Source organism: Procambarus clarkii, chromosome 26, assembly GCF_040958095.1.
Source record: "Procambarus clarkii isolate CNS0578487 chromosome 26, FALCON_Pclarkii_2.0, whole genome shotgun sequence".
NCBI lineage: Eukaryota > Metazoa > Arthropoda > Malacostraca > Decapoda > Cambaridae > Procambarus > Procambarus clarkii.
This window is the reverse complement of record NC_091175.1, coordinates 17,408,131-17,424,266: the sequence shown is the minus strand read 5'-3', so window position 1 is coordinate 17,424,266 and position 16,136 is coordinate 17,408,131. Positions and strand designations below refer to the sequence as shown.

Sequence of the window (16,136 nt, the reverse complement as noted above, 5' to 3'; positions counted from 1 at the left end):
TTTGATCACTTCAACGAAACCAAACAAATGAATCTGAAATAATAATTTTAAGCTATAATAGCTTGATGATCAACCCACAACTCACAAGATGAGGAGATGACGACATTTCGGTCCGTCTAGAACCATTATCAAGTCGTGAGTCTTTGAGAATGGTCCAGGACGGACCGAAACGACGTCATCTCCTCGTCCTCTGGTGAGTGCTTTGTTCATCATTTCTTCAGCCACGTTATTGTGACTCATCGCCTGCCTATAATTGCTCCATAAACAAACAGTATACGTTTTTCAAGCATAGTAGTAGTAGTAGGCATCCATCAGTCTCAGGAGACTATGGAGTTACGCTCTGGTTGTCGGTCTGGAGTGGCCTCTCCAGGGCGCAAAGCCAGGGTAGGTTGATACGGGGGAGAAGCTGTTACCCATGTAGCAGGTACCCCCCTTTCCAGGGCGCAAAGCCAGGGTAGGTTGTTTCGGGGAAGAAGCTGTTACCCAGGCAGCATATGCCATCATAAACAATGTAAAAAAAATATTATATGAAAACATTCTCTGAACTACTGATAGAGAATTACCCCTGCACAAATCAACCACAACCATTTAAACTAATACAGATTGCATTCGTCAATCTATTTATATAACTAAACTAACTACCTGTATACACACCGCACTTAATTACCTGAATACTGCATGTAGTATCTAAGTGAGTCCTCGGTCCCAGAGCCCGCACTATTTCCCCCTCTGAGGCACTTATCCTGCTAAAGTGCCTTCTTTGAGTGCCTCGCTGAGGGCCTCGTGTCGCTGGAGGTAAACACCAGCAGGTTTGACCTTCAAAACTCGCTCAAACACCAAGATACATTTATATGAAGGAACTTAGTGATGCTGGGTTAGAGGACGCTAAGTACGCTGAGCTGGGGGAGGACACGTCCGGCCTGGGGGAGGACACGTCCGGCCTGGGGAAGGACATGTCCGGCCTGGGGGAGGACACGTCCGGCCTGGGGGAGGACACGTCCGGCCTGGGGAAGGACATGTCCGGCCTGGGGGAGGACATGTCCGGCCTGGGGGAGGACACGTCCGGCCTGGGGGAGGACACGTCCGGCCTGGGGAAGGACATGTCCGGCCTGGGGGAGGACACGTCCGGCCTAGGGGAGGACACGTCCGGCCTGGGGGAGGACACGTCCGGCCTGGGGAAGGACATGTCCGGCCTGGGGGAGGACACGTCCGGCCTAGGGGAGGACACGTCCGGCCTGGGGGAGGACACGTCCGGCCTGGGGAAGGGCACGTCCGGCCTGGGGAAGGGCACATCCGGCCTGGGGAAGGGCACGTCCGGCCTGAGGGAGGACACGTCCGGCCTGGGGGAGGACACGTCCGGCCTGGGGGAGAACACGTCCGGCCTGGGGGAGGACACGTCCGGCCTGGGGGAGGACACGTCCGGCCTGAGGGAGGACACGTCCGGCCTGGGGGAGGACACGTCCGGCCTGGGGGAGAACACGTCCGGCCTGGGGGAGGACGCGTCCGGCCTGGGGGAGGACTACATCCGGCCTGGGGGAGGACACGTCCGGCCTGAGGGAGGACACGTCCGGCCTGGGGAAGGACACGTCCGGCCTGGGGGAGGACATGTCCGGCCTGGGGGAGAACACGTCCGGCCTTGGGGAGAACATGTCCGGCCTGGGGGAGGACACGTCCGGCCTGGGGAAGGCACGTCCGGCCTGGGGAAGGACACGTCCGGCCTGGGGAAGGACACGTCCAGCCTGGGGAAGGACACGTCCGGCCTGGGGAAGGACACGTCCGGCCTGGGGGAGGACACGTCCGGCCTGGGGAAGGACACGTCCGGCCTGGGGGAGGACACGTCCGGCCTGGGGAAGGACACGTCCGGCCTGGGGGAGGACACGTCCGGCCTGAGCGGCACTCACTACCTTAATAATTTTAAAAATTATTGTTTTACGCATTTTTGTGTTTCCACGACCTAAGAAAAAACATTTTCATTGGCTTTCACTTGCTGCTGGTGCTCAAGGTGGAGCTCTTGCTCCTGGTACTCAAGCTGAAGCTCTTGCTCCTGGTGCTCAAGGTGAAGCTCTTGCTGCTGGTGCCCAAGCTGGAGCTCTTGCTGCTGGTGCTCAAGTTGAAGCTCTTGCTGCTGGTGCTCAAGTTGAAGCTCTTGCTCCTGGTGCTCAAGCTGGAGCTCTTGCTGGTGCTCAAGCTGAAGCTCTTGCTCCTGGTGCTCAAGCTGGAGCTCTTGCTGCTGGTGCTCAAGCTGAAGCTCTTGCTGCTGGTGCTCAAGCTAGAGCTCTTGCTGGTGCTCTCTTCCTTCTGCCACCTCCCAACACAATCGGCTTCTCCCCGACTCAGCGAGTTTTAAACCCATTTTCCTTTACACACAGAAAACACACAACGTTACTATAACGTTTTAACAAAACGTTAAAACGTTTTTAAAACTTACAATTATGTGTTCGGGAGAAGACTGAATCCTAGTAGTCTTTATGTACTTAAAGACGTTCCAAGACTTCTACGGCAACTTTATTTACCATCTTCATCTTCTCTCTTGGGCTGTAATGTCCAGTGTGTTTCCGTGTTCTCCGGTTCAGCAAACGTATGTGAAATGGCAAACTTGAACCGAACTTACGAAAATGTGTGAACACTTTGTCAACACAACTTGTTCAATATGTGATATTCATCGCCACTCGGTGTATCCTAACTTTATATCCATCACCTCTTGGACTATGCTAACTTTATATTCATCACCTCTTGGACTATCCTAACTTTATACCCATCTCCTCTTGGACTATCCTAACTTTATATTCATCACATATTTAATATAAAGTTAAGATACACCATCACCACTTAAGTCTATCCTAATGTTATAATCTTCACCACTTCATCTATCGTAACTTTATAATCATCACCACTTGTTCTATCCTAAAATTGTGTAATTGTGAAAACTCTAATATGTAATCATAAATGCAGTTTGAATAAAAAAATTATAGATTATGCAGGACATGTTGGCAATCCTCGTAGTAGTGCAATAGAATAATTATATTTGTTACATGTCTATAGAATTCAGCTCCTATTTACATTCACTGGAGCTCATTCATATGTCTATCCTACGCTTAAATCAGTCCAGAGCTCTAATATGCTGAATGTGTTGCTGGTAATTTGTCCCGTTACTTTCAGAAAAAAATCAATGATAAACTATAACAAAATTTTGGTTCTGAATCAGGAAATGTCAAAGTTTGCACAAAATTAATAAATGCAGCCAATTAGTTTTAATTAGTTACTAGACACAGGGAAATGTCGCGCCAATTTTTGAACCAGAAAATGGCGCTCTTCCTAGTAATTATCGATCAATTAACTCAATTTCAGTTGTTGGTAAACTCGCTGTAAAAACTCCTTCACTGACAGTTGAGCATTTACAGCGTAATCAATTAATTACAACCTCCAAACATGGCCTTCGGAGAAATCAATCACGGCAAACAAAAAAAAAGTATATATAATTTTATATATATTTCATATAAAATCATGTAATTCATATAATTATATTTCATATAATTTTAAAATTATGAAAGAAAAGCTGTGGACATGAAAGAGACTTCATAAAAGTTTTTCTCAAAATTCCTCATCGAAAATTTGACTCAAAAGCACATATACTTTGGAATCAAATTATATATTATACAGAAAATATATATACATGTATATAATATATATGCATGGATATATATAAATATATATATATATATATATATATATATATATATATATATATATATATATATATATATATATATATATATATATATATACAATAATGGCTTCATATTTTTATCATCTTGGATGCAAATTATGGCTATGTCCTTAACGTATGCAAAGTGGTAGTAAATCTGTAGGAGCGGTCATGAGGATTTGAAGCTATGCGGTGGGTAGTCCCAAGCACACGCCCTAGACAATCAGGCCACGACATGGTCAAAAGGATTACAACCTGGAGTTCTACTGAACATACGAGGGAAGCCTCATGACGGTTCCTACGGTATAAAAGAGCTTCGGGCTCACACGCGTGGGGTCAAAGGTTCAAGACCCATACAGCCCAGGGGACAGATTCACGAAGCAGTTACGCAGGTACTTACGAACGTGTCCTCTTTCATCAATCTTTGACGGCTTTGGTTACATTTATTAAACAGTTTACAAGCATGAAAATTTGCCAATCAACTGTTGTTATTGTTATAAACTACCTCCTGGTGCTTCGGAGCTCATTAACTGTTTAATAGTTGTAAACAAAGCCGCCAAAGATAGAGAAAAGATGTGCAGGTTCGTAAGTCTTTGCGTAATAGCTTCGTGAATTTGGCCCCAGGTGAATGGAGGGCTCTTCCGGGTCTTTTCATTGATACATCATGTTTAGTGTGATTACTCTCTGTGTATTAAGTGAAGGCGGTTACAAGCAATTTCCAATAGTACCATTAATACAAAAATTGGTACAGCCATTCTAATTATTCACACAGATTTTATGTATATATTATTATCTCGTTACTTACTGGATTTATAGTGCCAGCATGTTCTTATCTTATCACATGATTTCGTTACGTACTGCATGAACGCCAGATGAACAACTTTCACCCTCTACTCGCTTTACAGTAAGAAGTTTGAACAGATAAAAAAATGCTAAAAAAAAGAGAACAGCTTAACACATGCTATTAAGAGATTTCTTAACTATAACACCACTTCCCATATTAGAAAAAATTATGTAAAAAATTAACAAAGAATAATAAAGATATATGAACTAAAAACAATTATATTGTGCAGAACTTTGCAATTTTAAAATTGAAACAAAACAAAAAACTTGCTACATTTATATTATCATGTGTTGTGTTTTCAATTATTTTTCATGTTCGGATAAAGACCTTAGGGCAGGTACTGAAACATGTTAGTTTATTCTACATTATGTTTTCCCCAGAAAACGATTCACCAACAGTTTTGCACCCAGGTCCCCCAATTTTGAATGAACGGCGTCCGTTCATTCCCGGCGTCCGGGATCGAATCCGGGACCACAGGATCACGCGCCCAGTGTTCTGTCCGCTCAGCCACCGGCTCCCACAACCATCATATATTTGTGTTTCCATCATATATTTTGTGACCCACTGAAAGACGTGGGCCTCTCAGAGACCTCACGACCACGACCAAAAAATGCAAAGCAAGAATGACTATATATATCACATGGAAGGCATATTTAGACAGGATAAGAACTGGGATAAAGGGGATGGAGTGAAGACACTATTCTTAACCATTTGAACCATCGGGTTTCAAACGGCGATCTGGTAGAGGTAAACTTTGGTTACCATATTTGCCGAGATCTGCTGTCAAATTGAAGCAAATTTAGCGACGATAAGGATTTCACAGGTAAAATAAGCATCACAAACTATGAATACATTGCTTATGAGAAATACTTTTAACATACCTCAAACTAAACTTTTGAGATTGCTTATAACGTTACAAGCGACATATTTTGAAACTATAAAATAAACTCTGAAGGAGTGGTAAACATATACAACGACTTAAAAAAATGAAGGATGTACATTATGTTACCTACATTTAAATATATAATGACTATTTTTTTATGTTCGGTGCTTGCACTATTAATGACACTATGTAAGACACACATCGAACACTTTATGTAGCATACATAAATTTGTGTATCTATGTAATTACGTATGTAGCTTAGCCTAGCATTTTAAAAGCACTACAATCACCTTCTGTGGTTGATTGTTCAATAAATCCCTGAACTGTATGTTTGACAAATCTCTCACCCTGTTCATTGAGGACAGAAGAAAATGTATATATGCTGCTTAGCATTGTAAATGTGTGGCCACGTCTGTGGTAGAAAATAATAATAAAAAAAAAACTATTTGTATATTCTTTCTCATAAATACGTAGCCTCATGTGGGCGTTCCACATGCGGTAGATATCCTTTGTCACAGCTCCGTATATACCAAACTGTTTATGCTGAATACCACCAGAGCGGCTAATAAGCATCATTTCATGTTATCAAATGAATGAACCACTTATCTACCTCCCACTGCTGTCTCCCGATAATTTCCTGTCATTTTCCTTCTCGGTTGATTTGCAGCATGAACTGACTCGACAGCCAAAACACTCAAAATTACCAGTCCAATAGTAGGAAACACAACAACAATTAGGCAGCATCTCGACACGTGTCTAACATGAAATTGATTGGGAATATTAAGCAAAGCTGACTTGCAAATACACCCACACACACACACACCCCAAGTAACAGCAACGTCCTTTTTACGAAATTGTAATGTAAAAAAGTTGTAAAAACGTAAAACAACAGTGTGGTAACACTCACCTAGTTGTACTCACCTAGTTGTTCTTGTGGGGGTTGAGCTCTGGCTCTTTGGTCCCGCCTCTCAACTGTTAATCAATTGGTTGTAAAGATTCCTGAGCCTATTGGGCTGTATCATTTCTACATTTGAACCTGTGTATGGAGTCAGCCTCCACCACATCACTGCCTAATGCATTCCATCTTTTAACTACTCTGATATACATTTCCAGATGAGAAGCAGAAACCCCTGACAAAATATTACTAGTAATACCTCCCACAACTATACTTATAGCACCTACCTTATATGAAGTGATGCAGCAACATCAAGTCTGAAAGATACATTAAAACAGATATATTAAAAAGTAAAAAAGAAAAAATCAAACATGAAAAAGAAAAAAATGACCTACAGAGTTCTAGGAACAAAAAAAAAAACGCAAGGACTATGATAGAAGTTGGAAGCACAGCCTTGGAGGAAAAAATGCCCCCACCCACCCCAACAATAATTTATTTTCCATGCTGTGTGAGCTAACTTTTGGAAATGCATTATGTCTCATCTGGAATATCCAAAGTTATTCCAGACAAGTGCAACTTTGGAAAAAATCTTTGGAGTTTTTATCGCTAGCATTCGCCCTCGGCTACTGGGACTCTCCACCCCTCCCTCAAACCACTGGGACTCTCCACCCCTCCCTCAAACACTGGGACTCTCCACCCCTCCCTCAAACCACTGGGACTCTCCACCCCTCCTTCAAACCACTGGGACTCTCCACCCCTCCCTCAAACCACTGGGATTCTCCACCCCTCCCTCAAACCACTGGGACTCTCCACCCCTCCCTCAAACCACTGGGACTCTCCACCCCTCCCTCAATCCACTGGGACTCTCCACCCCTCCCTCCCACATACCACCCCCACCTCTCTCACCCCCCAAAGCGCCAAGTACTCAACCACCCCCTCCAGCAGCATACATGGTCGTCTGAATAAATGTACACTGAAAATGGCAAGTACGTACACAGGATGGACGCTGAAAAACATGATCACACATTTCAGCTCAGAAGCTTCCATATTTGTTTGAAACAGTGAAAATAAAAGAAATGGAAGAGAATTCTTCCATTTCAACCTCACAGCAAACGGGTGTAATGGACCTTTTGACAGGAGATCCAATTAAATTTAGCGAAATTGGGACAAAGTGTAGTGGACTGAATGAATCAAAGGAATTAAATGGCAAATGTATTAGGTGGATAAATGAAGAATAAAGAACGGAACGAGAATTAATAATTAAAGCGGGAAATGACATTGAATAATTAACACCTGCATTATGCACAAATCAAATACCATACAAATTCTGATAGATAATTAATGATAATAATAATCATTCATTGTGCCGGGGGACAGGAAGCCAGTGTATATATTCACATTAGGCGTATATCGAGTCAAATTACTGACCCTCCCACCAGGATGAAACATCACAAACACTAACTCCTGGGCACCTATTTACTGCTAGGTGAACAGGCCCATTAGGTAAAAAGGAAACATGCCCAACCATTTCTATCCCGCCCGGGATTCCAACCCGAAATTCTCCACTGCCAGTCTAGAACGAACCCGGCTGTATTTCTGGGACCTTAAATGAATGAATGTATTGTATGTATGAATTACATACATACAATGTATGTATGTAAAATACATACATACAATGTATGTATGTAAAAAGTATGTATATTTTAGCCACAGAAGAAGTCTGTCGGTTGATAGGTGTGTCACTGAAGGAACTAATTAATGATTTAACACTCAAAGATTAAAAAAAGGCTGATAAACAGGTATTTTCCTGTTTTTCAGGGAAAAATACCTATTTTTTACCAAACAGGTAGATGTTTATTGTGTGTTTTCTGGTAAATATTGCAAGCAGTTAATAGATTTATTGCAAAGCAATTTTTTTGTGCCTAAGAGAAATATATATCAACATCTGATTAACTAGTCTCTTATTGTTAGCAACATGTGGTATGAGATAACCAGGCCATTGACGATAAAACGCAATGCGAGAAAGATTTTGTGAAGGTAATATTGCTCAAGGATCAGTGGGCTAAACCGGGAAGACACAGCTGGGAATTGTTGCTTCTCTCTCCAGACACTTTTCTCTTCCCCCTGTTCTCTTCTTCTTCATCTTTCCCCTCAGGGGCTTTTGGGTGGTGGTGGGGGGATGTCAGGGGCTTTTGGGTGGTGGTGGGGGGGATGTCAGGGGCTTTTGGGTGGTGGTGGGGGGATGTCAGGGGCTTTTGGGTGGTAGTGGGTGGATGTCAGGGGTTATTGGGTGGTGGTGGGGGATGTCAGGGGTTATTGGGTGGTGGTGGGGGGATGTCAGGGGCTTTTGGGTGGTGGTGGGGGGATGTTAGGGGTTATTGGGGGTGGTGGAGAGATGTCAGGGGTTATTGGGTGGTGGTGGGGGGATGTCAGGGGTTATTGGGTGGTGGTGGGGGGATGTCAGGGGTTATTGGGTGGTGGTGGGGGGATGTCAGGGGCTTTTGGGTGGTGGTGGGGGGCTGTTAGGGGTTATTGGGGGTGGTGGAGAGATGTCAGGGGTTATTGGGTGGTGGTGGGGGGATGTCAGGTTGTTCCTGGTTGGTAATAGGGGGAGAAATATCAAGTGCTTCCTTTCTGGTGATTATAGAGGTCAAAGGCTCCCTGGGTAATGGTTGTTGACCCAGGGGGGCGGGGGGGGGAACCCCGGAAAGAGCAGTGTGCTGGGAAAGATCCCAGCTGTTACCCGCTGTCAGTCACACACCTATCATACCCACTGGCCGGCTGCAGGCCATTATAAACGCCTCAGAACACATGATAAATGAGGGCAGGTGTTCCCTCACAGATCAAGAATAATGAGAATAATTAGGGGCTAGTCTTGTGTAATGGAGGTAGTTAGTTCCTTGTCATGAATAATGATGACCGTAGTTTACTTGGGTAATCCAAGGGGCAATTTACTTAATAAAATGAACCTATTTGTTTCAAGAGAAGCCGGTCTAGCAAGAAAAGGCTTTGAAAAATATTTGCAAGTGGAGGAAGCCTTGGAGACGCTAGCAATTACTGGCATACAACTGGGGGGTTGTATTCTGTATTGGGCTTTGTATATTTCTCTAATATATTTCAGGCTTTCGTCCTGCTTCGGTGAAGAGGGGGTGGCAGTGGCAGACAGGTGGCAGGCAGGTGGCAGCCGGGTGGCAATGGCAGACAGGTGGCAGTGGCAGGCAGGTGGCAGTGGCAGGCAGGTGGCAGTGGCAGGCAGGTGGCAGTGGCAGGCAGGTGGCGGTGGCAGGCAGGTGGCAGTGGCAGGCAGGTGGCAGGCAGGTGGCAGTGGCAGGCAGGTGGCGGTGGCAGGCAGGTGGCGGTGGCAGGCAGGTGGCGGTGGCAGGCAGGTGGCAGTGGCAGGCAGGTGGCGGTGGCAGGCAGGTGGCAGTGGCAGGCAGGTGGCGGTGGCAGGCAGGTGGCGGTGGCAGGCAGGTGGCAGTGGCAGGCAGGTGGCGGTGGCAGGCAGGTGGCGGTGGCAGGCAGGTGGCGGTGGCAGGCAGGTGGCAGTGGCAGGCAGGTGGCGGTGGCAGGCAGGTGGCGGTGGCAGGCAGGTGGCGGTGGCAGGCAGGTGGCGGTGGCAGGCAGGTGGCGGTGGCAGGCAGGTGGCGGTGGCAGGCAGGTGGCAGTGGCAGGCAGGTGGCGGTGGCAGGCAGGTGGCAGTGGTAGGCAGGTGGCGGTGGCAGGCAGATGGCGGTGGCAGGCAGGTGGCAGTGGCAGGCAGGTGGCAGTGGCAGGCAGGTGGCGGTGGCAGGCAGATGGCGGTGGCAGGCAGGTGGCAGTGGCAGGCAGGTGGCAGTGGCAGGCAGGTGGCGGTGGCAGGCAGATGGCGGTGGCAGGCAGGTGGCAGTGGCAGGCAGGTGGCGGTGGCAGGCAGGTGGCGGTGGCAGGCAGGTGGCAGTAGCAGGCGGGTGGCAGCCAGTCAGACCTAACAAGAGCCCTAATCTGTATGACAGCCACGTACTCATCAAACCCTCATCCGGGATACCAAGCCCTTGACGGCTTGGGATAATCCCAGGGGCCACAACACGAGAGGGATTAGGAGTCTATATTCTGTATGTAGTATATTACATAGAGCACGTGAGTGCGTGCACGTGCTGGTATTGACTTAAATATTCTCTTCTAGTGTAACTCCAGGTTCGAGTACAACCAGTACAACACACATGCACTCTCACCAACAACACGACTGAGCGAACATATCCTCCCCAAACTGGAAGAGGACCCGCAACAGACATGTTAACGACATAGAAAATTCCAAGGGAATTCAACGACAAAGACGCAATATTCAAAATAACACAAGAACGAATAGATATAAATGGAAATTTGAGACAAATTAAAACGATACGAAGTATCTTTTCCAGCAATACATCCATTAGTAAGTGGAATGAGTTAAATACATTTGTCAATGCAACTCGATGTATAGTTATAAATATAAATATTAAATAACGACTGAATCGTCATTTCAGTGAACTACTGATGATCGTTAGGCGGGGGATTAAGAGCGGACTCTCGACCCTACGAGCTCATCAAGAGCACATACTCAGTCAGAGTTATAAGAGGAAGATATCCTTCGGCAGAGCGCCACTCTTGGGCCACACGGAGCCTCTTCCCCCACAATATGCCAGGCCTATCTAAAAATATGAGAATATTGAGGCTATAAAATGGGATCGAACCTGCGTCTCTAGATTCCACAGGCACGTGCACTATTTTCTCAAATACATCATGTTCTTGAGATATTACTGTGCAAAGCTGTTTAATAAAATTTGATGGTTAACTTTAGCCTATTAACATGAAAACATTCGTTCTGTCGACCCTTGTCTCAGGCAGTAACCTTAACCTGTAAATTTAAAAGTATCATCACTGATTGAAGATTTACCTGCCTGTATTGGGCATTTATCTAGCCACTGAATACCTTAAGCTCAATGGTGGTGGAGTTATTTTCTGTGACTCTAAAAGTGCTCTGCAGTCCTTAAATAACCCATCACAATGTATGTCGGAAGTAGCTTGTAATATTAAATGGAATGTAATTTTTGTCAATGATAATAACTCTTGTATAAAATTTGTGTGGATCCCATCCCATGTTGGAGTTGAAAAACATGACTTTGTAGATCAATTGGCCAATGAGGCTTGCAGGAAAGAAAACATTGATTATGACTTTGGACTATCTAATGCAGTTATTAGAAACATACAAATTAAAGAAATTAATTCAGATTTAGAAGAACTAAGAAATGCCCAGAGACCTGGAAGCTGCAGTATTAATAGTTATGACAAGTTTTGTAGTAATAGGTATTTGTATGGTCAGCACAGCAACCGAACCAGGCAATGTGATGTAGTCACTGCGCGAATTCGCCTTGGCTATAGACACATCTGACAGGTTAGTGAGGCTGAGCCACTACCAGAATACTCAGATTGTAAACTCTGTGATAAACCTTTAATGCATTCACTAGAACACTATATTGATGAATGTGAAGCCGTAAAGGACTTTAGACCTCCTGGCCTCTTGTACCACCAACTGTGTAACTATTTTATTGACTCAGGTGTTCTGGACGACATCCTAACAATTTATCCAAAATTTGCTTGTCCATTTTAAAGAATGAAGAACAATTTTTATTTTTATTTATATTACTTCTAAGCTGCATCACTTATGAACCCATCCCTGCCCTTGTGTGGCAGTGCACAGTAGAAAGTTGTTTTCACATATCCATGCATTAAAACATTGATTGTAACCATGATATATATGTGCTTCAGCCTACAGTTTAGACCTATTGTCTTGTGTATGACCCTCTGTCCTGCGTGACAGTGAATACTAGCATTATCCTCACTTTAATAAGACTATCAAAATCCTCAGATTAGGCAAAATTGTAATTAATTTTGTCAATAAAGATGTTAATAATAATAAATGTACGGACCTGCCCCCCCTCCCCCACCCCCAAGACAGTACAGAGCCCCTCAACATGAACACTACCAACATGGACACAACCAACATGGACACAACCAACATGGACACAACCAACATAGACACAACCAACATAGACACAACCAACATGGACACAACCAACATGGACACAACCAGTTTCCTGGACAGAAGAAAGGAATTGATTTTCGTTCATAAGCTTTTCGTCTTTTTTTTTTTCGACGCCGGAAAAACAAGACCCTTGGTTCAAGCGTCATGTGATGAGTGCGTGTTGAGGCATGATGAGTGCGTGATGAGTGCGTTTAGCGCGCTTGCTTGATAGAAAGTGTCTTGTATAAAACAAATTCCTTTTTTTGTTTAAGCCTTTGACGTTCAGTGTGGCCCAAAATGATCCATCTCCCTCACTCCCTAGATTAATTCCAACTATAATTTTTTAAGCTAGTCATACGTTTCTGATTTCTGTTTTTAATTAAAATTCTCTCTGTGATAATTAACAATGAATATTAAATATGTTTTTTTTTTGGAGGGGGGGAGGGGGAGTTATCAGATGCATCAATTTTAATTTTCCACGCGGGGCTCAGGTAGGTAACAGGGTGTAAAATGGGATTTCCTACAGGTAATACATTTTGTGATGAAATTATGACGCTGAATTTCATAGTTAAATTTCCGTGACGCGTTTCGACGTTAGCAGGACACCATTTAAGGACAGCACCCGATGCTCTGGGGAGTGGGGATACCCGCAGCGATCCCTTCCCTACCCCCTAATGGCGAGGGGCTAGTCCTAGACCCCCTTCAACGGGTGAAGGGCTGCCCTGGGTCCTCCCGTCCCATGGTTCAGGGGCTGCCCTGAGCCCCCAAGAGCACCTGATATCTAAAGCTTTGTGACATTCCAGATATCAAATACAGGAATTGCTTCTTTCTCGTTATTGTAGGCAGGAAGTGGTTGCTTACAGAAGGGGACAGGCTGTACCGAAGCCCCGACCTACACATGATTGTGTAGGTCGATGATAATACTTGCAGCTCCTACGTGTCGAGCGCTTTGGAACTAATTTTGTTAGATAACTTAGAAGTGGGTTGCCACCCTGCTACCTTTCTCCCCACTTCCCCCCCATCCCTCCCTCTTCCGTTCACTCCTCCTCCCTCTTTCTTTCCATTCAAATCCTCTCTGCTCTATAATCCGCCCCTCATGCTCTCTCAGGCGCGCTCTCACTCACTCTCACGTATAACTCACGCCCTCACAACTCTCTCACTGTCTGCCTGTGTCTATCAGAAAACCTAATATCCCGAAACGGTAAATCATTGCTCAAAACTCTCCAAATCCCAGATTTCAGACTATCAAAATCGCAGGGGGGACTTTGGGGGGGGGGGATAGCCGTATAGGACTACATTTGTTTAAAGGTTGGCAGTTAGGCCAACATTGAAAAGCCTATGACATTCACACACCACCCATCCGTCATCTTGAAAAGTTGAGTAAAGCTACCTATAAGATAATAATAAAGTCAATATCAAATTACCATTTATTGTGAAGGTCATTGGTTTTATATATATTAAGCGAGATATAAGAATTACGTCTGTTAATTACGAGTGAATGCAGAAAAATTGAGCCCAAGGGTTCAACGATCCCCCCCAAAAAAATAATATGCACGGTAGAACCGGTTTGAGAATACGGTAGGTTAAAGCAGCAATAAATCCATGAGCCGCGGAACAGCATATAAAAGATCTTTTATTACTTGGGGTTCCTCCAGGCCATGGACCAGGTTGTTTATTCCATTTGAGTAATTCATTTGGTATTCGCATGTCACTGGAGACTGAAAACGCTCCGAGTACCTCCTTCCTTGCAGGTCGGAAAAGGGAGAAGTTTGAAAAATGGGCGACCCATTACGGACGAAGCTTGTGGACGATTAATTCTTCCACCCAAAAGCTGAACTGAATATACGCGATCCAAATACATCACAGTCATTTCATCAGTCGTATTTCTGCTCGGATAATAGTTAAGTAATTCTGATATCGAATGAATAGAAAACCAAGGCATTACCATTGAGAAAATCGTTGGAGCATTTGCGGCGGAATTTAACCCACATCCTGTAGAAATAGCCTAAGCAACTCTGTCCTTTTTTTAGATTTATCTTAAATAGGTTAAGATACTCTATCCTTTTTTTTTAGATTTATCTTAAATAGCCTAAGCTACTCTGTCCTTTTTTAGATTTATCTTAAATAGCCTAAGCTACTCTATTCTTTTTCAGATTTACCTTAAATTGCCTAACGTACTCTAATTTTTTTTTATTTATCTTAAATAGGTTAAGATACTCTATCCTTTTTTTTTAGATTTATCTTAAATAGTCTAAGCTACTCTGTCCTTTGTTTTTAGATTTATCTTAAATAACCTAAACTACTCTATCCTATTTTAGATTTATCTTAAATAGCCTAAGCTACTCTATTCTTTTTCAGATTTATCTTAAATTGCCTAAGGTACTCTATCTTTTTTAGATTTATCTTATTGTCTCAATAACCGTAATTGAACATGAATCACTCCAGAACGTTTACACCGCCCTGATCCAAAGATTTTTTCATATATATATATTATGTTATTATGATTTCATTGCATATATAAGAAAACTCATGCAGTTTATATAGAACCACACAAAAGCTTCTGTTTCCAGCCTGCCCTTAATACAGGAACATCAACACGGCATTACAAACGTTGCATAATACAAAAACTGAATAATACAGCCGCGTCAAACATCACACTGCACGAAATCAATGCCAATAAAACAAAATCGCATCTTATCCACCACGAATCATGGACTCTGAGGCCAGTGTGAGCTGACTCATATGACTGCCAGCACCAACAATCGCTTGGACTGCTGCAATCGCCACCTGCCAGGAGAGGAGCTGAAGGTGCTGCTAGTGACGGAACCTTTCTGGTGGAACGTTGCTTAACAGAGTTCTGGTGTCAGTTTCCTTACCAGCTTCGTTACCAGCCGGGGAATGATACCCGGACGACCAACAAAGCGTTAAAAGCTTGACAAATACGCAAGCAGGGGACACACACAAACTAATCTCAACTCACAACTAAGCTGCCTTGAAAATACCTTTCGCAACCACTTCAATGGAAATCGAAAATACGCTGAAGGACAACATATAATACCCAGTGGTATAAACCTGCGCGAGATGTCCACTCGGCCGGAAGATGGAATTTTCTCGTCCCTATTATATATATATTATTCGACCTATTTATTTATCAAGATCCTAATATAACTCCATCGTGAAACTCGAGGTCATTAAAGATAATATTTGCTTTCCGGTTATAGTTGGAGCGTTAGTGGAAGCAGAGGACCTGTTCTTGAATGTATAACGAAAGAGAAGCTTGAAAACAAAAACCTGCTGCCCTGCTCATAGGCAGAAAGGCATGGAAGGGGGAGAAGCAGGAGGGGAAGTTGATGAGTGGGGATATAGAGAAGGGGAGGGGTTGAGAGCAGAGTCAATATGGGGTTTGAGTAAAGGTTTATTTCACCACCATTTCATGATTCTCATCAGGAATTCTTATCAAGAATACACCCGAGCAAAAATATGAACCTGGTCAGGTCTCAACTTTAGCCCAACTTGAAATCCAAAATTGAATAGCCAACTTAAAAGTTTCCGAAATTGTGTCTATAAATATTTAGTGAGTGTCGCCAATACCAACATTTGTGTGTGGCCACACAACTTCTTGCTGTTCAAACGAGCTGGTTACCATAAACACAACCAAACCTCAATGTTGTTTTCCTACTCAAACACGTGGATTCCTGCAACAGCTAACTTATGTTTACTGAAATCCAAATAATAGCCCAAGTGTTTTATGTTGATATGAAATAACCA

General features: G+C 43.9%; 1 protein-coding gene across 1 annotated transcript; it reads left to right on the top strand.

Annotated features, from left to right (window-relative positions):
- The first annotated feature begins 851 nt into the window (after nucleotides 1–851).
- On the top strand, nucleotides 852–2,391 carry LOC138368803 (autotransporter adhesin BpaC-like). The gene is made up of 2 exons (XM_069331501.1): nucleotides 852–1,565; nucleotides 1,960–2,391. Exons 1-2 carry the CDS (start codon nucleotides 852–854, stop codon nucleotides 2,389–2,391), a joined length of 1,146 nt encoding a protein of 381 aa, XP_069187602.1.
- The last annotated feature ends 13,745 nt before the right edge of the window (nucleotides 2,392–16,136 follow it).

Bases quoted from the DNA above. Each gene is read 5' to 3' on its own strand.
- LOC138368803 (XM_069331501.1), top strand. From the start codon at position 852: ATGAAGGAACTTAGTGATGCTGGGTTAGAGGACGCTAAGTACGCTGAG. The intron at 1,566-1,959 runs GTCCGGCCTGGG...CCACGACCTAAG, and splicing joins TCCGGCCTGAGGGAGGACAC to AAAAAACATTTTCATTGGCT.